General features: G+C 44.6%; 1 protein-coding gene across 2 annotated transcripts in view; it reads right to left on the reverse strand.

The window, feature by feature from the left end:
• Positions 1 to 403: 403 nt before the first annotated feature.
• The window catches only part of TMCC3 (transmembrane and coiled-coil domain family 3), a 47692-nt gene continuing 22844 nt past the window's right edge, over positions 404 to 25251 (reverse strand). For both annotated transcript variants that reach the window (XM_011933972.1, XM_011933965.1), the window contains exons 2-4: positions 12442 to 13358; positions 10183 to 10318; positions 404 to 3558 (exon numbers count right to left, since the gene is read on the reverse strand). In XM_011933972.1, the coding sequence (XP_011789362.1) occupies positions 3256 to 3558; positions 10183 to 10318; positions 12442 to 13343 (1341 nt within the window). In that variant the 5' untranslated portion in view covers positions 13344 to 13358 and the 3' untranslated portion in view covers positions 404 to 3255. The remainder of the gene's footprint in view (positions 3559 to 10182; positions 10319 to 12441; positions 13359 to 25251) is intronic.

A 25251-nucleotide genomic window follows, 5' to 3' on the forward strand; every position in this document is an offset into this window, starting at 1 on the left:
AGGCTACTGTGCCAAGCTAGAAGCTTGGGACTAATCCCACATTCATTGTCCAAACCCAGCAACGAAGTGCTTTTTTGCTGTTTCACTATGGGTTTCCATTTTTGTTTTTTTTTGGCGGTGGGCGAGGGAGGGTGTTCCGGTTTAATCATATTCAAAGTTTGAACTTGAAATAACCAACTCAAGACCCACAGGAGAGTATGTCACCAGATAAACGCAGTGCTAGAATCCAATTCCAACATCTACACTCAGGAATGTTTGCTGAGCGACCCAGCGGTGCTTACCCACCCAACAAGCACTTTCATCTTGGGCTTGGCCCAAGATGTTTACCATAAATGAAAGGTGTGGAGAAAGGATTATAGTTGACACAAACACAAATTAAATATCCAAATCCAGCATATGTTATAGCTACATCATTATTTTTAATTGTAATATTTCTAAAATGTCATTTAATCTCCTTATGCATTAAAGAGAACAGTGGGAGTATTTATTCCTTAAGAGAGAATAAACTGCAGAGATTAAGTTTCTTTCAAGTGTATCATCTTATTAAAAAGTACAAAGTTTCATGAACTTTCAACAAGACTGTGAAATAAATATGCCAGGTAGGTTGAGCCTATCAAAGTGAAAACAAGGTTATTTGACATTAGTGAAAGTCAATGAAAATATGAACTCTTTAAAAGGAATTCATGATCCAGGTAGGAGGATTTAGACCCTACAGTATGTTAGAATAAAGCTAGTTTCTAGCAGGTTCTGTTAACAGCTCCAGACTAGAGGGGACAGAGTGTGCTGCTTTTCATTCTCTTCTCTACTTCTGTCACTGGGGAGAAGATACACGGATCACAGGTCTGAGAAGTGTGCATTAAAGCACATTTGCTAGGCTGAGCACTGGAATGGTGTGGGCTAGTGTGAGAATGAGGCCTACATCTTCTTGGACCATCCCAGAGCCCTTCACCTAAGGGTTAGAAATCTCTCATTCTCTAAACTAACAGCAGCACTCAATCCCTGGTGTGTCCAAAGTGATGCTTGGAAAGATTCACAGATACCAAGAGGGACCCACCCAGGCCCCAGCTTGATTTAGGAGTGTAAGTTACACTTAGCTGTCAGCCCATGCTGAGTCTGATGCCCACAGGTAAAGGGTAATGCTGGCCATTGAAATACAAAAGCTGAAGGAAGCACAACATTCTCCCTGCCTTGCACCTGGACTCCTTATCTGTCCCCTGGACTTGAACGATCAGTGTATACACATCAACGTGGGAGACCAGGGGGAGTCTGACGATGAAAGGAGAGACAGCCATGAGATGGGGGTGGGACTGGTAATTCCCTCTTCCCTGAATCCAAAATACTTTATCACCAAAGATTTCATGAAATGACATTTATTGTTTAAAAAAGCATGAGTCTGGAATTAGACAGTGGTGATGGTTGAACAGGTTTGTGAATTTACTAAAACCACTGAATTGCACACTTAAAAAAAAAAAGCAAGCTTGAGCTGCATAAGTTCAACTCATACACACTGGACTTTGTACTAAATGCTCAACTATTCCATTCTCTCAGACTATGGCACATTCTGTCACATTTTTTTCCTTCAGGAGATTTCCTTAAGAAGAGCTGTTCGCAAAATATTGCACTTAATTTGAATCCAGGAGACCTGATGTCTTCTGGAAGAAAACGTGCACTCACATGCCTTCCTGCCTGCAGCAGCTGGTGGGAGTGGTGGGACAAGGGGCTCAAGAGCAGTTTCCATGAACATTGTTTACATCTTCCTCTTTGTTATGTACACAGAGACACAGATTTAAAGGAAAGTATCATCTGGGCTGAAGGTGGTGAACGGTATCCCCCAAACAGGGATGTGAACTTTTGAACGCTTTCCGCTCAGAGGCAGCGTGGCCATCCTAGTACCTCAGGACTTACGTTCAGTAAGATGTTAAGAGATGGGGGCAACCTTGGCTCAAACACTGGACTTATTTATTTTATTCTTGCTAGCCTTTCACATCTTGAAAAGGACACTCAATCTTCATCCAGGTAAACTGCCCCCACTAATCTAGCTGCCATTCAGTCACACCCCATGTCCTTGTTTCCTCATGCTTTCAGTGTTCTGACGCCTCAGTCCACTTTAACTTTAGAGGCTACGATTCCGTCGTCCTTCAAGGAAAAAACTGCAACATGACCGTCATTTGTTTTCATTTCCTGAGTAAGCTTTGCAGTCCCTCACAGACTTGTGAATAAAATGAATCACATAAAGTGAATCATATCCTCCAGGGGGGCTTATCACAATCAAGATTTGCCAAAAAACAGCCAGGCATGGTGGCTTGTGCCTGCAGTCCTGGCTGCTCAGGAGGCTGAGGTGGGAGGATCCCTTGAGGCAAGGAGTTTGCAAGCAGCCTGGGCAATATTTAGCAGAACACTGTCTCAAAAAAAAAAAAAAAAAGAGGTTTGCCAAAACACAAACCTTCAGAGTAGTGCTCACGGGATTCCAAATTAATGTTAAAGTCACAGTCTGATGAGGGATCTGAAAACATTCCTGCACACTCTGAAGACTGGGCATTTGCTAGCCAGTTCAGATAAAATCAGGTGTTGGTTGCCTGCATATGAGAAGGGGAAAGCTCCATTCATACATCCCTATGTCTTACCATTTAAAGTGTAACAAAACCCCTCAGGTAGACTTGTTGGATAACAGGTGTGTGATAAGATTTCCATCTTACAGGGTCACAAACGACTGACCGCTGTGGACACTGAGTACACGACGGGACCTATGGTTGCCTGGAGACAAGCAGGGTGGATCACACGGGGACCAAAGGCCACAGTGTTTAACACTGCCCAAGCCTGTGGTTCTTCATTCCCTGAATCATGCATATCCTTGCTTTTTATAGGACTCACAGAAAACAACCATTAGCAATTGTGAAGCTCAATTCTGACAGAGACTTAGGAGAGAGACCTCTTTCTTCTGGATCACCAATTACGTCAAGGTCTCAATATACAGAGGTTTACCACGCTGGGCCAGTCAGGTGGGCAGGAAATCGGTCTGATTAAGGCAGTGAGCAAGGTAGGAGAGCTCTGAAATAGATTCGTGTTAACGAAGTACAAGGACTGAGTTGGCAACTGCTACCGAGTTAAGAGAATTGTAGTTATTTACACCACACAGCCCTAGTTTTTCTTGCACATGAGTCCACGCAATCATTCATTGTAAAATTTGGTAGTATGCACAGAGTTTCCTTAAAAAAAAAAAAACTTGAAAGAACTTGAAGGCAGGAACCAGCAGCTTCATCTTGGTATTATTATCCTTTCTATGGCACACAGGATATGGTCCCAGTTTTTACAAAATATAGCAAGAAGAGTCACGGCAAAGAAGGTGCCAAGAATGTGGCAGCGGCTCTTCATCATGGGCGAGACGAACTTCGCGATGGTGGACACACACACTAAGATGACAGTCATGAAGGCCAGGATCACGTTGATGCACTTCCCCAGGAGAACTTTAGCATTCACCGTGTCTGTCTGCAGAGCTTGCTGCTCTTGCTGGTGGAGCTCCAGCTTAGAAATGCGAGTCTGGCAGGATTCCAAGGCTTCCTGTGGGCAAGAGGGACAGCAAGGGTCAAACGGTGTTGGGATCGTGAGCAACATGCGAGTGCTCGCTCAGCTGTACACAAAAGCCCCGGCTCAGAAAGCCCAATGCCCAGGCAGCTGCGAATCCCCAAACTGCTGATGAGGGTGACAGACAAAGATGTGGAACAAGAATTCCAGGCTCACTTTCTCCTGTTGTTCACGAGTAGAAGAGCATGTGGACACAGCCACAAAATACCACCGATGAGGAAGTATGGCTAAGTTTTTTGACTTTACCTTTTTTTTTTTTTTTGAGACGTAGTTACCTTGCTCTGTTGCCAGGCTGGAGTGCAGTATCATGATCTCAGCTCACTGCAACCTCCGTCTCCTGGGTTCAGGTGACTCTCCTGCCTCAGCCTCCTGAGTAGCTGGGACTACAGGCACGCACCACCATGTCTGGCTAATTTTTGTATTTTTAGTAGAGACGGGGTTTTGCCATATTGGCAAGGATGGTCTTGATCTCCTGATCTCGTGATCTGCCCGCCTCGTCCTCCCAGAATGCTGGGATTATAGGTGTGAGTCACCATGCCCAGCCTACTTTATCTTTTTTTTTTTTTTTTGAGACAGAGTTTCACTCTGTTACCCAGGCTGGAGTGCAGTGGCGTGATCTCTGCAACCTCTGCCTTCCAGGCTTAAGCGATTCTCCTGCCTCAGCCTCCTGAGTAGCTGGGATTACAGGTGCACGTCCCCACACCTAATGTTTGTATTTTTAGTAGAGACAGCGTTTTACCATGTTGGCCAGGCTGGTCTCAAACTCCTGACCTCAAGTGATCTGCCTGCCATGGCCTCCCACAGTGCTGGAATTACAGGCCTCCGTGAGCCACCGTGCCCAGCCTGACTTTCCCTATTTTTGAAATAAAGTGATATAAAATATTGGTGCCTGTTGGTGCCATCAGGGACAAAGCAGAGAAGGAGGGAGGTTCCACTCTGTGACTACTCCACCTTCAGCCAAGGAGTGTGTGGGATCTCCAATGGCCAGTCCTTATTTCCATTGCTCAAAGATTTCATCCATCGGTTAGAGATTGGCAGAGGAAGGCGAGAGAAGGGAGGGGCAGGGACTGGGGCTGACTGCAGGGCAACTGTGCCTTCACCTGCTCTCTGAACGCAGTGTTACTTAGTATACCATCCGAGGCTATCTCCCTGGATCTCATCCATGCCAAGTCTTCAATTACTAAGACACAAGATGACTACAACCGGCCTAATCTCTAGGCCAGTTCTCTCTTCTGAGATTGACTCACAGATCTCCGTGCCTCTTTGACATCTCCATTAGAGCTTCTTGAAAGCACCTCAAATGCAACACGTGCAAATGTGACTTCATGTATTGCAGCTACCCAACACCTGCAGTCAACCCTGTTCCCTTCCAGTGTCCTTCTCAGAGCAGAGCACCATGATCCATCCCGTTCCTCACACCAGAAGCCTAACGTGCATACCCTGACACCCTTCTCATCCAACCCGCCACCCAGCCACAGAGGCAACATCCAGTTTCTAGCTCAATTGGTCCGGTTTTCTCTCCACCTGGTCAGCACCCCAATCTAAGTCACTGGGATCTTTTGCCTGCAATAACCTTACATGAATTTCCCTATATATCCTTTTGTTCCCCACCCTCACGAATCCATTTTCCACAGAGCCGCCAAAGTGGTCTTTTAAGGATACATATTTGATATCACTCCTTTTCATAAAACCTTTCCAATCTTTAATATGGCCTTCTGAGGCCTTGCAAGGCCCAGGTTCAGCTCCCTCTCCTCCCTCAATGACTTCATGCCAGCCCGTTGCCCTGTCATAGTGCTCTGGCCTTTTCCAAGTTCTTTTTTTCTTTTAAGAGACAGGCTCTCACTCTGTTGCCCAGGCTAGGGTGCAATGGCACAGTCAGAGCTCATTTCAACCTCAACCTCTGGTTTCCTGCCTCAGCCTCCTGAATGACTGGAATTACAAGTGTGAGCCACCACACCCAGCTTTATTCTAAGTTCTGAAAAGGAGCACAGACTCACCTCAGGGCTTCTGCACATTCAGTACACTCTGCCTGAGATGTGTGCATCCCCCACTCTGTCCCTTCTTCACCTGTGGATCTCCCACTCATTTTTTAGGTCTTGCCTTGATTGCCACACCCTTGGGGAAGCCTTTCCTGATCCATGAGATGAGGCCAAGTCTCCCTTCAGCTCTCCTCCCCAACCACGAGACATATGCTGCCTGAGGACAGGAACTAGCGCATCTTGCATTTGCTGTCCTTTCTAGCACAGAGCCAGAGCCAGGCATGCAGCACGTGCCACATACTGGTTGAATATGAAAGAGACAGCTAGATGCCAGTAAGAAAATGTGAGGCTTGACAGGTACAGTGGGGCGTGCCTGTAATCCCAGCGCTTTGGGAGGCCGAGGTGGGTGGATCACTTGAGGTCAGGAGTTCAAGACCAGCCTGGCCAATATGGTGAAACCCCATCTTTACTAAGAAAATATAAAAATTAGCTGGGCATGGTGGCACACACCTGTAATCCCAGCCACTCAGGAGGTTGAGGCAGGAGAATCGCTTGAACCCAGGAGGCGGGGGTTGTAGTGAGCCAAGATTGTGCCACTACACTCCAACCTGGGCGACAGAGAAAGACGGTTTAAAAAAAAAAAAGAAAAGAAAAAAGTGAGGCTTGAGAGAGAAACCTCCAAGCCTGCTGGGTGAAAAGGATCTAAATAGAGGTAGTACAATATGCCCCTCTCTGTTCTAACTCATGTGCCAATCTGTGTTTGCTCAATTAAAATATAGTCATCTTTTCAGGTTTTAAACAAGCATAATGGCTCCAAGATTGATTTGCTTTTCTTCTGCTGAATAACTCTATGGGCCAAAGAACAGGTTCTCTGTTACTATAGTAACTTCTATTATACTAGGCTACCAACGAAAAGGATAAAACTTCTTCAGATCTTCACATTCTAGAAAGTGCTGGCTTTCAACAGTAACAGGCATGTACCAGAAATCACGCGTTCTTTTCAACCACTTGGGTCCAAGGTTTCCTCCATTTTAGGCATAGCACAGAAAAGGTGATGCAACAAGACAAAAGACCAACCTTTTAGGAAAATCCATGAATCTTTGATTATAAGATGAATTACATGTACAAGTAGACCGATCTTAGGATTGTCTTACAACTGCTGTCGATTTTTTTTAACGAAAAGAAAAATCCAAGAAAATTAAGCAGCGAATTGCAAGGAATTTGAGTCACAGCAGCCCGAGTATTCAGCCCCACAATTTTTGGTACGTCCTTGGGTCCAGTCATTAACTTATTGGGGATGATGATCATAAAAAGGGATTATCTTGAAACGTTTTTAATAGGGAATTCAGGGTTTAAAAAACCACTCAGTTGTTTAAAACGACAAAACCCTTGCATCCCTGCAGGCAACAGCCTCTCTGTCTCTGGCAGCCCATTCCCTTTGTGCAACCCTGTCTGTAAGAACAAAACAAATAGAAATAAAGATGAAGACAAAAGGCTCAACTGCTAGAAGTCCTGAGGAATGTGGCTACTCCCAGATGTAAGGAATGGCCAGTATTTATTTTTTGACTGTTTACTATGTGCCAGGCAAAGATTTCAAGACCTTACATGATTATCCCATTTAATCTTCTTGACAACCTTTTGAGGTAGAGCTCATTAATATTTCCATTTTATTGAGGAGGAAACTGAGGCACAGAGCACTAACTCATCCAGGGTCACACAGCATAGGTGAAGAGGACCAGGATTCTAGCCATCACGACAGGGAAGCCGCTCCAGTCAGTCACATAGATGTCCTCTTTGCACTTTTGAGTGAGAGAGGAAACCAGAAAATGTCGAAATGAACCTCTCTGGATTTTTAAGTTCCCTTTAGGTGGTCCCTCCCCACTTTATCTGTTGTCTTTCACCACTAAAATATGTTTGTTAAAACACAGAAGAACAATATTAACCCAAACTATCCCCTAAATAAGAAAACCATGAATTCATATACCACCCAGTGACACCCGAAACATGCTCTAAAATAGAACGACTTCGTGAAGCAATGGTACTGTTCACTTGGCAACATTTTTATTTGTTTGTTTTTTGGAGACAAGGCCTTGCTCTGTCGCCCAGACTGGAGAGCAGTGGTGCGATCATAGCTCACTGTAACCACACACTCCTCCCTCCTCAGCCTCTCAAGTAGCTAAGGTTACAGGCACGCCACCCTGTCCAGCTATAATAATTAAAAAAATTTTTTTTCTATTTATGTTGGCCAGGATGGTCTTGAACTCCTGGCTTCAAATGGTCCTTCTACCTCAGCCTTCCAAAGTGCTGCGATTACAGGCATGAGCCACTGCACCCCGCCCACTTGGCAACATTTAATATTTAAATGGTTCAAGTTTCTCGAATTAGCCAGTGGTGAAGCAAACTCGCCTAATCTAGAACAGGGCCAGAAACCTCCCAAGTGTCTTTTGAGATGTGGTCTCTGGGGGCAGAATTTCCCATCAGCTCCAATGTGCTGGTTCCCAGAATTGTCCAAGCATGCATCTGGGATTAGTACAGGCTCAGCCCTCAGCAGAGTGGAATAAAATGTGGCCAGTTGAAACAGCTCACACACTGCGGGAGAAAGTGCTATCTTTATGTTTAATTTTCTCCCTTGTAAAGTGGGGCTTGGACTCACAGCCTTCAGCCTTCCTAGAGCTGGAGAAAATGACTACTGTCCACAGAGAAAATCCATAAAAATGAAGCTGGGCATTGCTTGAAGAGTACTTTTTTAAGAGACACAGGGCCTTACTCTGTCAGCCCCTCAGGCTGGAGTGCTTTGGCACAATCACTATAACCTTGAACTCCTGGACTCAAGCCATCCTCCCACCTTGGACTCCTGAGTAGCTGGGACTACAGGTACACACGGCCACACACAGCTAAATTTAAAAAGTTGTTTTTAGAGATCGAGGGGTCTCACTATGTTGCCCAGGCTGGTCTCGAACTCCTGGCCTCAAGTGATCCTCCTGCCTCAACCTACCAAAGTGCCAGGATTATAGGTGTGAGCCACCAGCCCTGGGCAATTTTTTTTAAGGCAATCAAGGAACCTGGGGTTGTTTCACTACGTGCTAGGATCACATTAGGTAATACTGGAGCACAACTTTGTTTATATTGATCCCATTATCCTTTCCTTCCATCCACCCAGATCCTACCCACTCCTTCCAGTTCCGCCTTCTCCAGGACATTCAATTACATTCCTTCCTTAAGGATGATTCGCAAGAGACCTTGTTTAGGCCAACTTAACCTCTCTGTGCCTCGGTCTCCATATCTGAGAAGTGGGGATAATAACAGAAACTACCTTAAAGGGTTGCTGAGAAGTAAATGGGAAAAAGAGAAATCTGTGAAGTGCCTTGCTAGTATTGAGCACACAGTATGCACTGAAGTGCTTTAATTTCTTACAAATACGAATGCTATTATTTTATTTATTTATTTTTTGAGACAGACTCTCGCTCTGTCGTCCAGGCTGGAGTGCTGTAGTGCAATCTCAGCTCATTGCAACCTCTGCCTCCCGGGTTCAAGCGATTCTCCTGCCTCAGCCTCCCGAGTAGCTGGGACTACAGGCGCGTGCCACCACGCCCGGCTAAATTTTTGTATTTTTAGTAGAGATGGGGTTTCACTGTGTTAGCCAGGATAGTCTCGATCTCCTGACCTCGTGACCTGCCCGTCTTGGCCTCCCAAAGTGCTGTGAGCCACCACGCCCGGCCATGTGAATGCTATTATTTTACAGATGAGTGAATAGGCTCAAGTCTTACTCAGGGCCACACAACTGATACGGCAGACGTGGGACTGAACGTGGAAATGTTTTGCCACTAAATGACTGATTGCTCCCACGGTCCACAGCTTGCTGGGCAGCATATGGCTACATTTCTGTGGCTCACAGTGTCTGTGTCATGTAACTTGGCCCATGTTTGTGCTGTCTTGAGTTCTTTGGCAGCTGCACTATCCCACACTCTCCACCTAGGCAGAGAGCTTCTTGAAGCCAGAGTTTGTCTCCTATTTTTACATTTTACAGTTTTGGTGGTGATGGGCTTGGGGTGGATAATAAATACTTGTTAATTGATTTAGGCAGAAGTATAAAGAATATGGTCTCTTAGCCAGGCACGGTGGTTCACACCTTTAATCCCAGCACTTTGGGAGGCTGAGGTGGGTGGATCCTGTGGTCAGAAGTTTGAGACCAGCCTGGACAACATGGTGAAACTCTGTCTCTACTAAAAATACAAAAAAATTAGCCAGGCATGGTGGTGTGTGCCTATAGTCCCAGTTACTCAGGAGGCTGAGGCAGGAGAATCGCTTGAACCCAGGAGGCAGAGGTCGCAATGAGCCGAGATCACCCACTGCACTCCAGCCTGGGCAACAGAGCGAGACTCACCTCAAAAAAAAAAAGAAAAAAGAAAAAGAAAAAAAGAATATTGTCTTTTTACTTACTAATGTCTACAACATGAACTAGTGGGGTTAACACGGTGCAGAGAAAATGTTTGTGCAGAGAAAACATTTTGTCCCATGTGCCAGAAACCTTCTAGGACTTAGGCATAGACATTTAGACTGTAAAATGAATTAAGGCCAGGGAAGAGCCCAGGTCTGTGTCTAATCACAAAGAGAAAGGTACCTGGATGTCCCGTGAGCGCTCGTAGGCCTGGTAGGCCACCTTCTCCTCAATGCTGGCCAGCTCCTGCTTCAGGTTGGCTGTCTCATGCTGATGCAGGTCCGTCAGGTCATGCAGCTGGTCCTCCAGTCGCTCATACCTTTAAAAGAGAGGAGCAGATTCCGAGTGTGACATTTCACAGCGCACTGCGGGATGATGTCCTTTTCATTTTCCTGCGCCAGTACCTTTTGGCTTGCTCTCATCCCCTGATGGGCTGTTTTTCCAAAAGAGTAAGGCTAAGCTGTGGGAAATGAGCTTTTGGAAAACACTGAGTCCCAACTCTGGAAAGATCCAGTCTCTGGGGTCTTGACTCTCCGTCCTTGCCACTGGCGGTGCACACCGGTCAGACTAGCACCTTAGCTAGCTGCAGTGACCTCAAGATAGAGCTCATCAGCTGATGCATTCGCCAGGCTCAGGCAGGAGACAGGGCTCTGTGGGATCCTGCTAAAGGAGGGCCAGGACCTCTGGTGTCTGTGGTGCCTTCTCCCTCTTCTGCTCTGACACTGTTGTTGGGGTTCATGGCCAGAGAACCCACAGGGAAAGCACCATGCTTTTAGTATCACCTTCTACTCTAGAGTCAACTCTACTATTTCCCAGCACGCAAACACGCACTGATTATGGATTTCAGCTCTTGGAACCTAACTGACAATACAAAATTAAGCTTATTACAAATTATAGATGGTTCATCACACAGTGTTTCAAAATGTCCAAATCTAGGCCGGGTGCAGTGGCTCAAGCCTGTAATCCCAGCACTTTGGGAGGCCGAGACGGGCGGATCACGAGGTCAGGAGATCAAGACCATCCTGGCTAACATGGTGAAACCCCGTCTCTACTAAAAATACAAAAAACTTAGCCGGGCGTGGTGGCGGGCTACTGTAGTCCCAGCTACTCAGGAGGCTGAGGCAGGAGAATGGCGTAAACCCAGGAGGCAGAGCTCGCAGTGAGCCGAGATCGCGCCACTGCACTCCAGCCTGGGAGACACAGCGAGACTCTGTCTCAAACAAACAAACAAACAAACAAAAAGTCCAAATCTAAAGGAACAGAAGTACAAAGATTCTCATTTCTGTGCTGCCCCTTCCACTGAAGATGATTTTTCTCATATTTGAAACCTCAGCCGGGTGCACTGGCTCACGCCTGTAATCCTAACACTTTGTGAGGCCAAGGCGACTGGATCACCTGAGGTCAGGAGTTGGAGACCAGTCTGGCCAACATTGTGAAACCTCGTCTCTACTAAAAATATACAAATTAGCTGGGTGTGGTGGTGGGTGCCTGTAATCCCAGCCACTTGGGAGACTGAGGCAGGAGAATTGCTTGAAACCGGAAGGCAGAGGTTGCAGTGAGCCAAGACTGCACTACTGCACTCCAGCCTGGGAGAAAGAGTGAAAACTCCATCTCAAACCCCTCTGCCCCTCAACAACAAAAAAACATCACATAAGGACTTCAAGATTGATGTACCACATAAAATTAACTTTGTTGGGTAATGCATAAGTGTTTTTTACTTGATAGTTGTTACAGAGGAAAATCAAACACAGAACTCCGAATTAGTGTAATGACACTATAACGGAAGTCTACTGAATCAGAATCTTAAGATGCATGTGAGTCATTGCCTGTATCTGATAATTTAAGGGACCCACACATAAATCCTTCTCTAAATTGTCAGCTAAAGGCCACAAGTTATAAAACTTAGAATCATGAAGGATGGAATTGTTGGGTATCCCTTATCTGAAATGCTTGGGACCAGAAGTGTTTCAGATTTTGATTTTTATCAGATTTTGGAATATTTGCATATACATAAGGAGATACCTCAAAAATGGGACCCAAGTCTAAAGACACTATTCATTTGTTTCCTATGCACCATGAACACACAGCCTGAAGGTAAAAGTGTACCGTATTTTAAATAATTTTGTGCCTCAAGGTTGTGTTTTTATTTGTGGAATTTTCCAGTTGTGGCATTGTATTGACACTCCAAAAGTTTCAGATTTTGGAACATTCTGGATTTCAGATTTTCAGAAGAGGTATGTATCAATACATTAGGGATGTATTGATTGCTAAATGCCTTTTAATCCATATCCATATTTGTTGAAAATACAACCATAAGGCATTCTCATTTCAAGCAGACAATCTCTTTGCAGTAACTCATCCTTCTAAAAAGAATGCTACACCTATCACGTACCCACTAAAATTAAAAATTAAAAAACATGCCAGTAGAATACTTTGAAATACCTGTATCTTTCCTCTTGCAGCGTCTGGGAAATAAAACCATATTCTTTCTTAAACTGCACCTTCAGTGCCTCGATGTCCTCAGCCAGTTGAGCTTGGGTATCCTTGATCTCCCTCAGTTCCTCCAGGATCACGGCGAGCTTCCCCTGGCTGTCCAGCGTGCTGGCTCCACCAGCCCCGAACGACTGGTTTCCGTTACTGTCGGCCGAGCCTGACGTGCCGCTCGAACATTCATCATCACTGCCATACTTGGGTTTGTTCACGATGGTAGCGCTGCCCCCGTAGGCCCTGGCACTCGCCTCTGGCCTAAACTCCTCTAAGGAATTTTTCAAGTGAGCAATGTTGTCGGCGCTGCCAAATTTATTCCGGATCAGGTTGGCAAACTCTCTGGACTTATTGAAAACAAACACAGGTGGAGTGAGCGAGACCCCGGGCATGCCCGATTTGCTGCTCTCCATGCAGTGGGGGGCAGTTCGAGATTTCACGTGGGCATCTTTCAAAGAGCGATGTATATCCTTCAGGTGGTCTTTGGAAATGTCCTTGGAGCTCCTGGAGGCTCCATTCTGCTCGATCTCTCTGAGCTTTCGATGATACTGCTCTAACTTCTTCTGCAGCTGGGCGATGGAGTGAGCTGATTTCTGATTCTTCTTCTCAAAGACTTGCTTGATACGTCCCGCCTGCTGCTTGTCCGCGCTGTTCACTAGTTTCAGATATTCCGCAACGTTCCCATCGCGCGAAGTTTGCTCAATTTTTATCTGCTCTGTTACCTTTAGAATTTTTTGCTTCAGGCTGTCTGCAGTGAGTTTGACCTTGTGGAAGTCCAGGACGCCATCTGGTACATCAAAGTTGAGGTTGGTGTCTGACCCCCCTCGGCGTATGTTCAGGGGCAGGTTTAAGGTATTCATGTCATGACGTTCTACCTGAAAGACAGGAAAGAAGCACATGAAAATTTGAAGTCAAAGAGATAATTACTGTGATAGAATCTGTGCACATACAAGATACATACATTAAGTCCCAGATAAAGCAACCGTGCTGTCCCCTCCAGTTGAACATAGGGGTGGCCTGGCTCCTTCCTGCATCCATCTACACTAAGTAGCTGTGAGATTTGGATCTCCCAGGGTATCCACTTTTTTGTGTGATGAGACAGTAACCTGGCTCCCAGGGTAGAAAATGCAAAACAGAATGAGGTCACCAGTCAGTCCTGGTTTCCCAAAGTGCCCAGGTAACTGGGATGCCTGCCACGCCCCATTCACTGGGAACTTCACCACTATGGGGAACACATCCAACTCAGAACTCACTCACTTAATAGAAAGAGAATCTTTAAAAAAAAAAAAAAAAAGAAAGATGGGGAAAAATAGGAAAAAATATACGAGCAGGTACATCCATCAAACAAGAACATTATTTTCTTAATGCAATCATTAAATAGATGTGATAGAATAATATGGTATAAGATTAACTTTAATAACTGGGTAATACAACAGTATTTATATATGGAAACAACCCCAAACCACACCACAGTGATATTAAAAAGAAAAAAAAAAGGGGCGGGGGGCTGGGTAAAGTGGCTCACACCTGTAATCCCAGCACTTCGGGAGGCCCAGATAGGTGGATCACCTGAGGTCAGGAGTTTGAGACCAGCCTGGCTAACATAGTGAAACCCCATCTCTACTAAAAAAAACAAAATTAGTCGGGCGTGGTGGCAGGCACCTGTGATTCTAGCTACTCAGGAGGCTGAGGCAGGAAAATCACTTGAACCCGGAAGGTGAAGGTTGCAGTGAGCCGAGATCACGCCACTGTACTCTATCTAGACTGGGCAAGAGAGTAAGACTCTGTCTCAAAAAAAAAATAATAAAATAATGATAAAACTCAGACCACACAAAACAGCTTTCTCATTCAAGGGCCATTTAGGGAAAAGAACTGCAAGGCAGCGTTGAGTTTCCCGGTGAAGCGGGTGGCAAGTTTGTGCTCTAAAAGGAAAAGGCAGAAGCAGATCATATGCCAGGGTCCATGGATGTCTCTCATGGCTTGTCTCGCTTCATTACCATGCCAGACAAAGAACATACTAGATTCATAAACATGTAGAAACCGAGTGGTAAAGCCAGGATTTGAATTCAAGTCATCCTAACTGTAATCCTCTTTCAACGTCAGGTCACTCCATTGTTGATACCCCCCGGAGGATGAAAAACAGCTCTTTGTAGAGTTCAAACACAATCTACAAACAATTCTTAAGATCCAAACTGAAGCATCTCATTTGTCAATACCCCTTTGATTAGAATAATGACTTGATATACAGTCTTAATAGAAATCAAATGAGAAGTAAGACAATATTCAGTATGTTACCTTATTTTAAGGAATCAGTGGGCTGATAGCAAAAAAATTAGTAAAAAATTGATGAATCTCACACTCAGTGATACGATTTGGGTCTGTGTCCCGATCCAAATCTCATGTTCAACTGCTCCAATCCCCAGTGTTGGAGGCAGGGCCTGGTGGGAGGTGATTGAATCATGGGGACGGATTTCTCATGAATGGTTTAGCATCATCCCTCTGCTGCTGTTCTCATGGTAGTGAATCCTCGTGAGATCTGGTTGTTTAAAAGTGTGTAGCACCTCCCCTCTCTTGCCTGCATCCTCCTGCTTTCGCTGTGGGAAGTGCCTGCTCCTGCTCTGCCTTCCACCATGAGTAAAAGCTCCCTGCAGCGTCCCCAGGACCAGATGAAACCATGCTTCTTGTACAGCCTGCAGAACCGTGAGCCAATTAAACCTCTTTTCTTATAAAGTATCAGGACTCAGGTATTTCTTTATAGCAATGTGAGAACAGACTAATGCACTGAGTGACCCAGACTCGAATATGGACCATATCCAGCAACGGGTATTAACACTTCACCACATAATAAATCCTGCCCAGTGCTTTATTCCAGAGGAGGGAGCACAGCAGCACAGTGGGACACCATCCCAGATGGGCGGGTCAGGCCTCCTCCACAACTTACAAACATTTGTTAGCATTAGCTCTTAGCCCCTCTTTTCCAGTGCACAATTTTGTCATTAATTACAGACACTGGTTGCTTTATCTGGCAGAGAAGCACCATATAGGAAAAGCTGGAAGGAAGCAAATGCCCAATCGCTACAAGACTAGAAAACAGGATATATGAAAAAAGGATAAAAAAGTTGTGACTTCACTTGGTCAAGAGGGAAGGGGATGGGGATAGGGAATATAGAAGGTATACAATACTCTTTAAGTCCTAGAGGGTCGACCACAGGAAGCTCAAGGAATCTATGTACCTGTGGCTCATTAGTGGACCCAAACAGGAACAGGTTCAAATTATAGCAACAGAGAATGCATGAAACTTAGAAAATGTTTATTTTGGGCAGATAGGTAAATAACGGTAACTGTACAATCACTGAGGCTACAAATTTGATTTTACTGGAGATATTATATCTGATCATGCTACTCTATGTCTTAGAAACTTCCTTCAGCTTCCTAATGGCTACTAAATGAAATAATATAACCTGGCATATCATTTCATTTAGCAGGCATTAGGAAGGGCCTTATGCCCACCTTTCAGGCCTATCTTAAGAATATCTTAAGTGAATCATACAACCTAAATTCCCAGAATGTATATGAATTTTCTATGGATTTTCTCATATGTATGATATTCACAATGTCTGCCACCCATTTAGTTATGTTTATTGAAATCCTACATATCCTTTAAAACCCATTTCAAGGGCCAGGCATGGTGGCTCACGCCTGTAATTCCAGCACTTTGGGAGGCTGAGGTGGGCGGATCATGAGGTCAGGAGATCGAGACCATTCTGGCTAATATGATGAAACCCTGTCTCTACTAAAAATACAAAAAAATTAGCCAGGCGTGGTGGCACGCGCCTGTAGTCCCAGCTACCCGGGAGGCTGAGGCAGGAGAATCGCTTGAACCCGGGAGGTGGAGGTTGCAGTGAGCCAAGATGGCGCCATTGCACTCCAGCCTGGGTGACAGAGTGAGACAGCATCTCAAACAAACAAACAAACAAACCCATTTCAAATGCCCCTTCTGCCATGAAGCTTCTCCTAGTCCTGGTGGAATGCCCCCTCTCCATTCTGTGACATGCCTGTTGCTCTGTGCTTGTCTTGTGGCACTTCCTGACTCCTCCTTTGATCATCACCCAAGCACTTTAACCCCCCGCAGACTGCAAGCTCCTTTGGGGAGGCATGATGTCATAGCTGTAGCCAACTTGAAGTTCTAGTACTTTCCTAGGAGGCTGTCAGTAAATGTTTGTCCACTGAACCAAAGTGCCATCATTCTTTATTCCAAGGAGCCTACCCTGGAATCATTTAAGACACATTTCCATTGAGCCAAAAAATAACCTCAGAAGTTGTGCTGGCATAGCCCTGACAATTCCAGGTGAAGACGGTTTCTCAATACCTGGATAATAAATCCAGCACCATTTGAAACTGATTCAACTAAGCAGAGATTTTTTTCCGAGTATCAATGTGCAACAAGATACACAAATACAAATAAGGTCTTTTAAAATTTAATTGAAGCACAATTTATACTAAGAAAAGAGCACATTAAATAAGTACAAAATGAAATAAGTACTCGATGAATTTTTACAAACTGAACACAATGTGTGACCAGCAGCCAGTTAAAGAAATAGAACAGGCCGGGCGTGGTGGCTCACGCCTGTAATCCCAGTACTTTGGGAGGCCAAGGAAGGTGGATCACAAGTTCAGGAGATCGAGACCATCCTGGCTAACACAGTGAAACCCCGTCTCTACTAAAAATACAAAAAATTAGCCAGACAAGGTGGCAGGTGCCTGTAGTCCCAGCTACTCGGGAGGCTGAGGCAGGAGAATGGCGTGAACCCGGGAGGCGGAGCTTGCAGTGAGCTGAGATCACCCCACTGCACTCCAGCCCGGGCGACAGAGCGAGACTCTGTCTCAAAAAAAAAGAAAAGAAATAGAAGCCTCCCTTGTGTCCTCCTTCAATCACAACGACATCACCTCCACCTCCAGGGGCAACCATGATCCTCACTTCAAACAGCATACATTAGTTTTGCCTGTTGTATACATGTATTCTTCTCGTCATTTTTCACTCAGCACTGTTTGTGAGTTTCATAAGAACTTACTTTCGCCCTCCTGGAGCTCACAAATAAGATGAGACTAAGTTATTCAAAATCTGGTTGGCATTCTCTATTGAGAAGTCCACAACAACATCTAGAGGTGGAAAGGTTTTCATCCTTTACCTTACCAAACCGAGCAGTAAGTCAACACCTGTTCTTACTCCTTTAATTCTCAACTGCACCAGGGCTGGTCATCCATCTCTGAGTCTCAAGCAAAGCCTCATGCTCTCACAGACCTCTCGTAACAGGACAACCTTGTATGCACAGGATATGCACAAATGGCCAAATGACTTTTGACTTACTTTACGATTTAACAATGCTTGGCATGTTCTCAAGAGTCCAGGTTGGAGAAAGCAACAGCATTTAAAGCCCCAAATCAATCAATCTTACTGCTTGTCAGCAAATCTCTGTTAAAAATGTTTGATGAGGGTATAAAGTGGGAACTATTACGGGCTGCTCCTTTTGCCCTTTTATAACCCTAGCACTGCATGGGATCATTGAGAGACAGCTGTACCCATTGTTGTTAGATGCCTGTAAATTCCCTGAACACAAACTGAAATAACGTGTGAGTGCTAGAAGAAAGCTGTCAGAGTCCTCCACTCTTCGTTTAATACAGACATGGCACTGACCCTATATAATACACTACACAGTGCAGCTTGGTTTCAGGGTTACGACGTAGGGAGGACAAAGGTTTCTGATTATCTAGACTCAATGTACACTGTGTGGATCAGGACACTGTGTTCCTGTTTGGGCGCTGACATTTACTAGGTATGTTTTCTTGGGTAAACTGAGTCACCTCTACGGGCTTCCATTTCTGAATCTATAGAACAAGGAGACAGAACCAGACAGTTCAGAACTAATACTGCACAACTCCATCAAATGTAATCCAAGCTATCATTACTGTGAGACAGTACTGTATCACAAGAAGACCAAGGGCTCTGGAAACAGACTGCTTTGGTTTCCATCTTGGCACCACTCTTAAGAGCTGTGTGACTTTGGAAAAATGACTTAACCTCTCTGTGCCTCAGCTTCTCTTCTGAAAATGGAGATAATGATTCTTCAAAGAGTTGTGAGGAATAAACGAGAAAATGTATGTAAAGTGTTCACCTCTTCAAGTGTGACCTCCTGGCACAATGAATGGTTTCAACAAATGTTTATTACTGTTATCATTTCAATTGCATTCTAAAATGTACCTAAATTCAATTTCATTTAAAAATGTATGTAAAAACTGAAAGGGAAACAAACTCCGAAGTGTTAACAGTGCTGACCTTTGCACTGTGGGGTTATGGGGCGGCATTCTTTTGTATTTTCAAGTTTTTAAAAAATAAAATGTATTACTGTTTTGGCAGAAAAGATTTTGCTTTTAAGAATGACTACTAGACTCTTTCAATTCTTCCAGAATACTTGGCCGTTATTACTTTAGATGAAAGGCAGAACCGCCTACTGAAACGCCATTCCTAATTGTGTTTTCTTTCCGGCAGCAGAGACATTTCCACTGTCACCCCAATGCACTGGAACAAAGGCTGAGGAAAAGCCTGAGTCCCGGACAGACGTCAAAATCTAACCCTGCGCCACCTCTACAATGAACCAGGCCTCCAGTACAACACACCAAGCTAGCTCACCTTACTGACTAGACACAGGCACAGCAACTTGGTCATGACCAGCATGGCTTGGACACACTGTGCAGGATTCACGGAAGGCTGTCTCCCAACACACTCTGTATTAACCCGCTAAAGTTCCAGAGGGAGATGAACCAAAAGGGAAGGGTACCAACACAGAGGCATGCCACTCAACCCTCCATCAAACAGAACTAGAATGGGGGCCTCCTGTGGACCCCGGAACGACAGGGACTGTGGCAGGAGTGAGTCCTCTGAGGTTCTGGAGGCCACAGAGTAGCCAGAACGTGTAGGGATGCAGAGCTATCAGAACAATGTGACAGATGACAACTGCCTGCTTAGTCTCAAGGCTGAATGCAATGAACCTTTGCTTAAAGAAACGCTGTTTAAGCCTCAGACATTATAAGAAAAGGGTCAGATCCTTCAAATGGGCTGGCATTTCCAAGGCAACAGGTATTCCCAAGTACATGTGAGTGAAGATTTATGCACAGGTCCACAAGGACCTGCATGTTCAATACTTGAAGGCTTTTACAAGTCTTCGTGGCCTTGGTATATAAGTCAGTATCACTGACATTTTTAACTATTAATCATTTTAGCTGAACTCTATTTCAGGTCTAGAGTCTAGGCAAACCTTGTTCAACCCACGACCCAGCATGGCTTTGAATGCAGCCCAACACAAATTTGTAAACTTTTTAAAATCAGTATGAGACTTTTTGTTTGTTTGTTTTTTGAGACAGTCTCACCCCGTCAGCCAGGTTGGAGTGCAGTGGCGAAATCTCAGCTCACAGCAACCTCTGCCTCCTGGGTTCAAGTGATTCTCCTGCCTCAGCCTCCCGAGTAGCTGGAACTAAGGCACATGCCACCACACCCAGCTAATTTTCGTATTTTTAGTAGAGATGGAGTTTCACAATGTTGGCAAGACTGGTCTCGAACTCCTGACCTCAGGTGATCCGCCCGCATTGGCCTCCCAAACTGCTGGGACTGCAGGTGTTAGCGACCACACTTAGCCAGTATGATACTTTTGTTTCTTTAAGCTCATCAGCTATTGTCAGTGTTAGTGTATTTTATGTGTTGCCCAAGACAGTTCTTCTTATTCCAGTGTAGCTCAGGGATGCTAAAAGATTAGAAACCCCTGGTCTATGCTGCTCCTATGATCTGCCACCCAGAATGTGTTAGGCTTTGCCATCGTATTAAAGTCAAAATCTCAGTGGCTATAAAAGAAAAGGCTTATTCTGTGCAAATGCTAAAAAGTTGGCTGTGAATCAGTGGGGAGACCCAGGGGCCTCTACCACCTGGACATTCTCTAAAAGAGACACTTTCTCCACTCATTACACTGACCCTACCTAACTTCTAGGGCACAGGGAAGTATAATCCTATTACAAGCCCAGGAGATAAAATATCATGTTAGTGACACGTGTGGTACCTTTCTTGTTAAAAACTCTCTGAGGTAGGTTCTACTATTATTACTACTTTATAAACTAGTCACAGAGAAGTTAAGTAAATTGCCTGGGGGCACACAGCCAGTAACTGGCAGAGCCAGGCTGGAAATTCAGGCTGTCTGTCTCCAGTGCCTACCTGCCTAACAATGACTGAATACTTTTATTGTGAGTCAGGCACTGTGCTAAAGATTTTTTTATGCATTCATATATTCTTCACACCAAGGCTTTTATGAAAAACCCAAGGCTTGTAAAGGGTATGTTTCTTGAAGTCCATGAATAATAAATAGCTTAGGTGGGGCTCAACTCAGGTTTATGAAATATGCAAGACTTAGCAAGATTTGTACCAGCTCAGCCCCAGATCCTGTGAGAACCTCTGTAATGCCCTTAACATGGTCATCCATTGTATGGATAATCTGGGCTTGGTTTAGACTACTCTGTCAGAAAATTCTCCCTCAGGCTGAACTTGAAATAATCATAGATGTAACTTTGTGTCCACAGCACTGGTGTAGCTTCCTGGAGCCACACCAATCAGGTTTGTTATGGTCTATAAAATCCACTCTTTTTTTTTTTTTTTGGGAGACAGAGTCTCTCTCTGCCACCCAGGCTGGAGTGCAGTGTCGCGATCTCGGGTCATTGCAACCTCCGATGTTTAAGCAATTCCCCTGTCTCGGCCTCTCGAGAAGCTGGGATTACGGGTGAGTCCCACCACGCCCAGTTAAATTTTTTTTTTTTTTAGAAGAGACGGGCTTTCACCATGTTGGCCAGGCTGGTCCTGAATTCCTGGCTTCAAGTGATCCACTTGTGTCCATATTCTAAAACATAAACAGTGATTTGGTCCAAATAACTTTATGAAGATAAAAAAAAGCTTACTGCTAGTATTGGAACAATGCCTACGCACTTATAATCACTAAGAGAAGAGAGAGAATGAGATAAAAGCAGAAGATAAAAATAAAAGATAAAGGACCTCTGGAGAAAGAACCCCTGTCCCTAAGGGCCTAGGGAGTGAGGGGTTCATACCTGGCCACGTGGGAAAAGGCAAACAGCAGAAAAACCCTGATCTGCCTGGAGGGAAGGGAGGGCGCCCTTCTCTATACTGGCTGATACAGCTGGGAGACCGAGGTACTGCTCAGCATGGCCCCACAGCGGGGTACCTTTGTGTGTTCTCCCAAAAGAACAGGAGCTTTTCTATCAGAAACTAGAAGGGTTGTGTCCTCACGCTTCCGGAGACTGGAGTTGCTCGCGTGTTCTCGCGAGAGGCGGGAGAGGGCGCAGGGTTTGAAACATGTCAGACGATGCGGACCAGCAACAAACTACCAACACTGGAGAGGAGCCCCTGGAGGTTATCCGGCTCAGCCTAGATGAGCGAGTTTACGTGCAAATGAGAAATGACTGAGAGCTTCAAGGCAGAGCACATGCTTATGATCAACATTTAAATATGATCTTGGAAGATGAGGAAGAAACTGTGACTACTATAAAAATTGATGAAGAAACATATGAAGAGATATATAAATCAAGGAAGCGGAATATTCCAATGCTGTTTGTCCAGGGAGATGGTTGTGCTGGTTGCCCCTCCACTGACAGTTGGCTGAAACAATTTGTCCTGTATGGAAAATAGGAGACTTTGTACAGTATCCTTTCTAAATGTATAAGACATTCAAAAGAGAAACCTGCACACATTCTGATATTAAGAAATAATTCTGGGGATTCTCCCACTCCTGAAATGAATTGATTTTTTCATTTCCTTGGGCAGATAATTCACAACTTCTTAAGCTAAATGGCATTTTAATTTTTCTAAAGCTCTTCCAATAAATAATGACCATCAAGATGCAGAGCTCTTTTTCAGGACTTGTCTTGCTCTATTATTCTCACAATTTCTGATTTTTTTTTCTTTAAATTAAAATTGGTATTTCCTCGTAAGAAGAAGAAGAAAAAAGAAATACATAAGATACAGTGGCTGGGTGCGGTGGCTCACACCTGTAATCTCAGCATTTTGGCAGGGGAGATTGCTTGAGCCCAGGAGTTCGAAACCAGCCTGGACAACATGATGAAACCCTGTCTCTACCAAAAGAAACAAACAAACCCAAAATTAGCCAGGCATGGTGGCATGCACTTGTAATCCTGACTACTTGGGAGGTTGAGGCAGGAGTGTCAGGAGTCTGGGAGACGGAGGTTGCAGTGAACACGAATCACGCCACTGCACTCCAGCCTGGCAGCCTGGGCAACACAGGGAGACCCTGTCTCTAAATATATACATATGACATCACTAGTCCATCTCCCTCTTGCTATCCTGGGGTCACATTTGACATGCACTTGCAAAATGTCTAGTCAGAGTCAGTGAACACGGAACCCAGGGAAGCTAACTGAACCACCGGATCCCCGCATCCTTGCTAACAGAGCTAACCTATACTGGAAAAATAACTCCAGAGGCTGGATAAGGCTCCTTGTCATCTGTTACCAGAAACATATTAATACCTTCATGGGACACCTACACAGAATACTCGATACCTACATGTGCTAGAAGAAAGCTGCACTTTCCCCATGGTGTGCTGGAGAGAACAAATCTTAAGGATCTTCATATGGTATCCAGAAGGACATTTTATTAGGAGAGTGTCTTAGTACAGTGTTTGTTCTAATTTGTTTAGACAAAGAACATTTCCTTTCATAGTTCAAGTTTGACAATAGCACACTCCGGACTTTAAATAAGTGCACCGTGTACCGCACGGGAACTGAGTCAATAGTTTTGCCATAAAGGTTTTATTCCTCCCATCCCCCCTTCTTCCTTTCTTGGCATCACTGACAAAAGAAATTCTGTAGCCTCAAGAATTATATTTCTGGCCAGGGGCAGTGGCTCACACTTGTAATCTAAGTACTTTGGGAGGCTGAGGCGGGTGGATCACTTGAGGTCAGGAGTTCGAGATCAGCCTGGCCAACATAGGGAAGCCCTGTCTCTACTAAAAATGAAAAGAAAAAAAAAAAAGCTGGGCATGGTGGCAGGCGCCTGTAATCCCAGCTACTCGGGAGGCTGAGGCAGGAGAATCACTTGGACCCCGGAGGCAGAGGCTGTAGCTCCGCTCCAGACCCTACATCCACTTGAGCCTGGACTGCACGACAGAGCGAAACCAAATAAAAAAAAAAAAAAAAAAAAAAAAATCGATTTCCTGAGAGCAGGTAAATTAAAATCTCATTACCCTGGAATTAGGGATCATTCGGAACAGGAGCTAGAATACATATATCTTTGATGGCCCAATCCTTTCTCCAGACACTGCAAATTAATAATGTAAAGGAGATTAGGCAGTGTTTAAGATTCTCAAAAACAAATTCTTCAAGCATCCTCAAGCACTCACAAACACTTGATACTGTAATTAGAAATAATTATCTTCAGCCAGGCGCGGTGGCTCACGCCTGTAATCCTAACAATTTGGGAGGCCGAGGTGGGTGGATAACCTGAGTTCAGGAGTTCCAGAAAAGCCTGGCCAACATGGCGAAACCCTGTCTCTAATAAAAACATAAAAATTAGTCGGGCACGGTGGCAGGCACCTGTAATTCCAGCTAATCAAAAGGCTGAGGCAGGAGAATTGCTTGAACCTGGGAGGTGGAGGTTGCAGCGAGCAGAGATCGCACCACTACACTCTAGCCTGAGTGATAGAGCAAGACTCTGTCTCAAAAGAAAAAAGGAAAAAAAAAAAAAAAAAAACAGCCAGGCATGGTGGCAGGTGCCTGTAATCCCAGGCTCAGGAGGCCGAGGCAGGAGAATCACTTGGACCCTGGAGGCAGAGGTTGCAGTGAGCCAAGACTATGCCACTGCATTCAAGCCTGGACAACAGGCTCCATCTCAAAAAAAAAAAAAAGAAGAAGAAAAAGAAGAATTCTATTTCCTGAGAGCAGGTAAAGTAAAATCTTGTTACTCTGAAATTAGGGATCATTTGGAACAGGGGCTAGAATACACATATCTTTCATGGCCCAATTCTTTCTCCAGATACTGCAAATTAATAGTGTAAAGGAGATTAGGCAGTGTTTAAGATTCTCAAAAACAAATTCTTCAAGCATCCTCAAGCACTCACAAACAGTTGATACTGTAATTAGAAATAATTATTCTTCTCATTAAGCCTCTATCAGGCAACAGTGGTAATCTACTTTGAGTTACATGCACTTAAAAAATGTATCTTTCTTCAAAATAGCTTATAAATCACACTTCCAATAAATACAAACTAACCCTTTACAAAATTAGTCTGACCCGGTAAAGATTTCTACGTACTAAATCTACGTAAGAATTAAATTAAAGGGGGAGAAAGGCCAGATTCAGCAAGAATGTCCTTTGAGAAGTAGAAGGGAAAGCTATGGTGATAAAAATAGACCAACCTTACATGAGCACCAATTGCAGGGCAAGGACAGCCACAGTCCCTGGGGAGGAAACTGGAGAGATATGAGGCAACACCCAAAAAAGGCAACTTCTAAGAGAAGCAGGGAGTCTCTGGGGACCCCGTGTACCTTGAAAACGAGCAAGTTTGGGAAAGGGAAGTGTGCATTTAATATCTGCCCCTTACCTCTCCAGGCCTGGGAACTAAGAACCATGCCTTTTAAATTAAACACAGAGAGAGAGAGAGAGAGAGAGACAGAGAGAGCGAGAGAGAGAGAGAGAGAGAGAGA

The sequence above is a fragment of the Colobus angolensis genome, unplaced genomic scaffold (genome assembly GCF_000951035.1).
Source record: "Colobus angolensis palliatus isolate OR3802 unplaced genomic scaffold, Cang.pa_1.0 Scaffold10, whole genome shotgun sequence".
Classification (NCBI taxonomy): Eukaryota; Metazoa; Chordata; class Mammalia; order Primates; family Cercopithecidae; genus Colobus; species Colobus angolensis.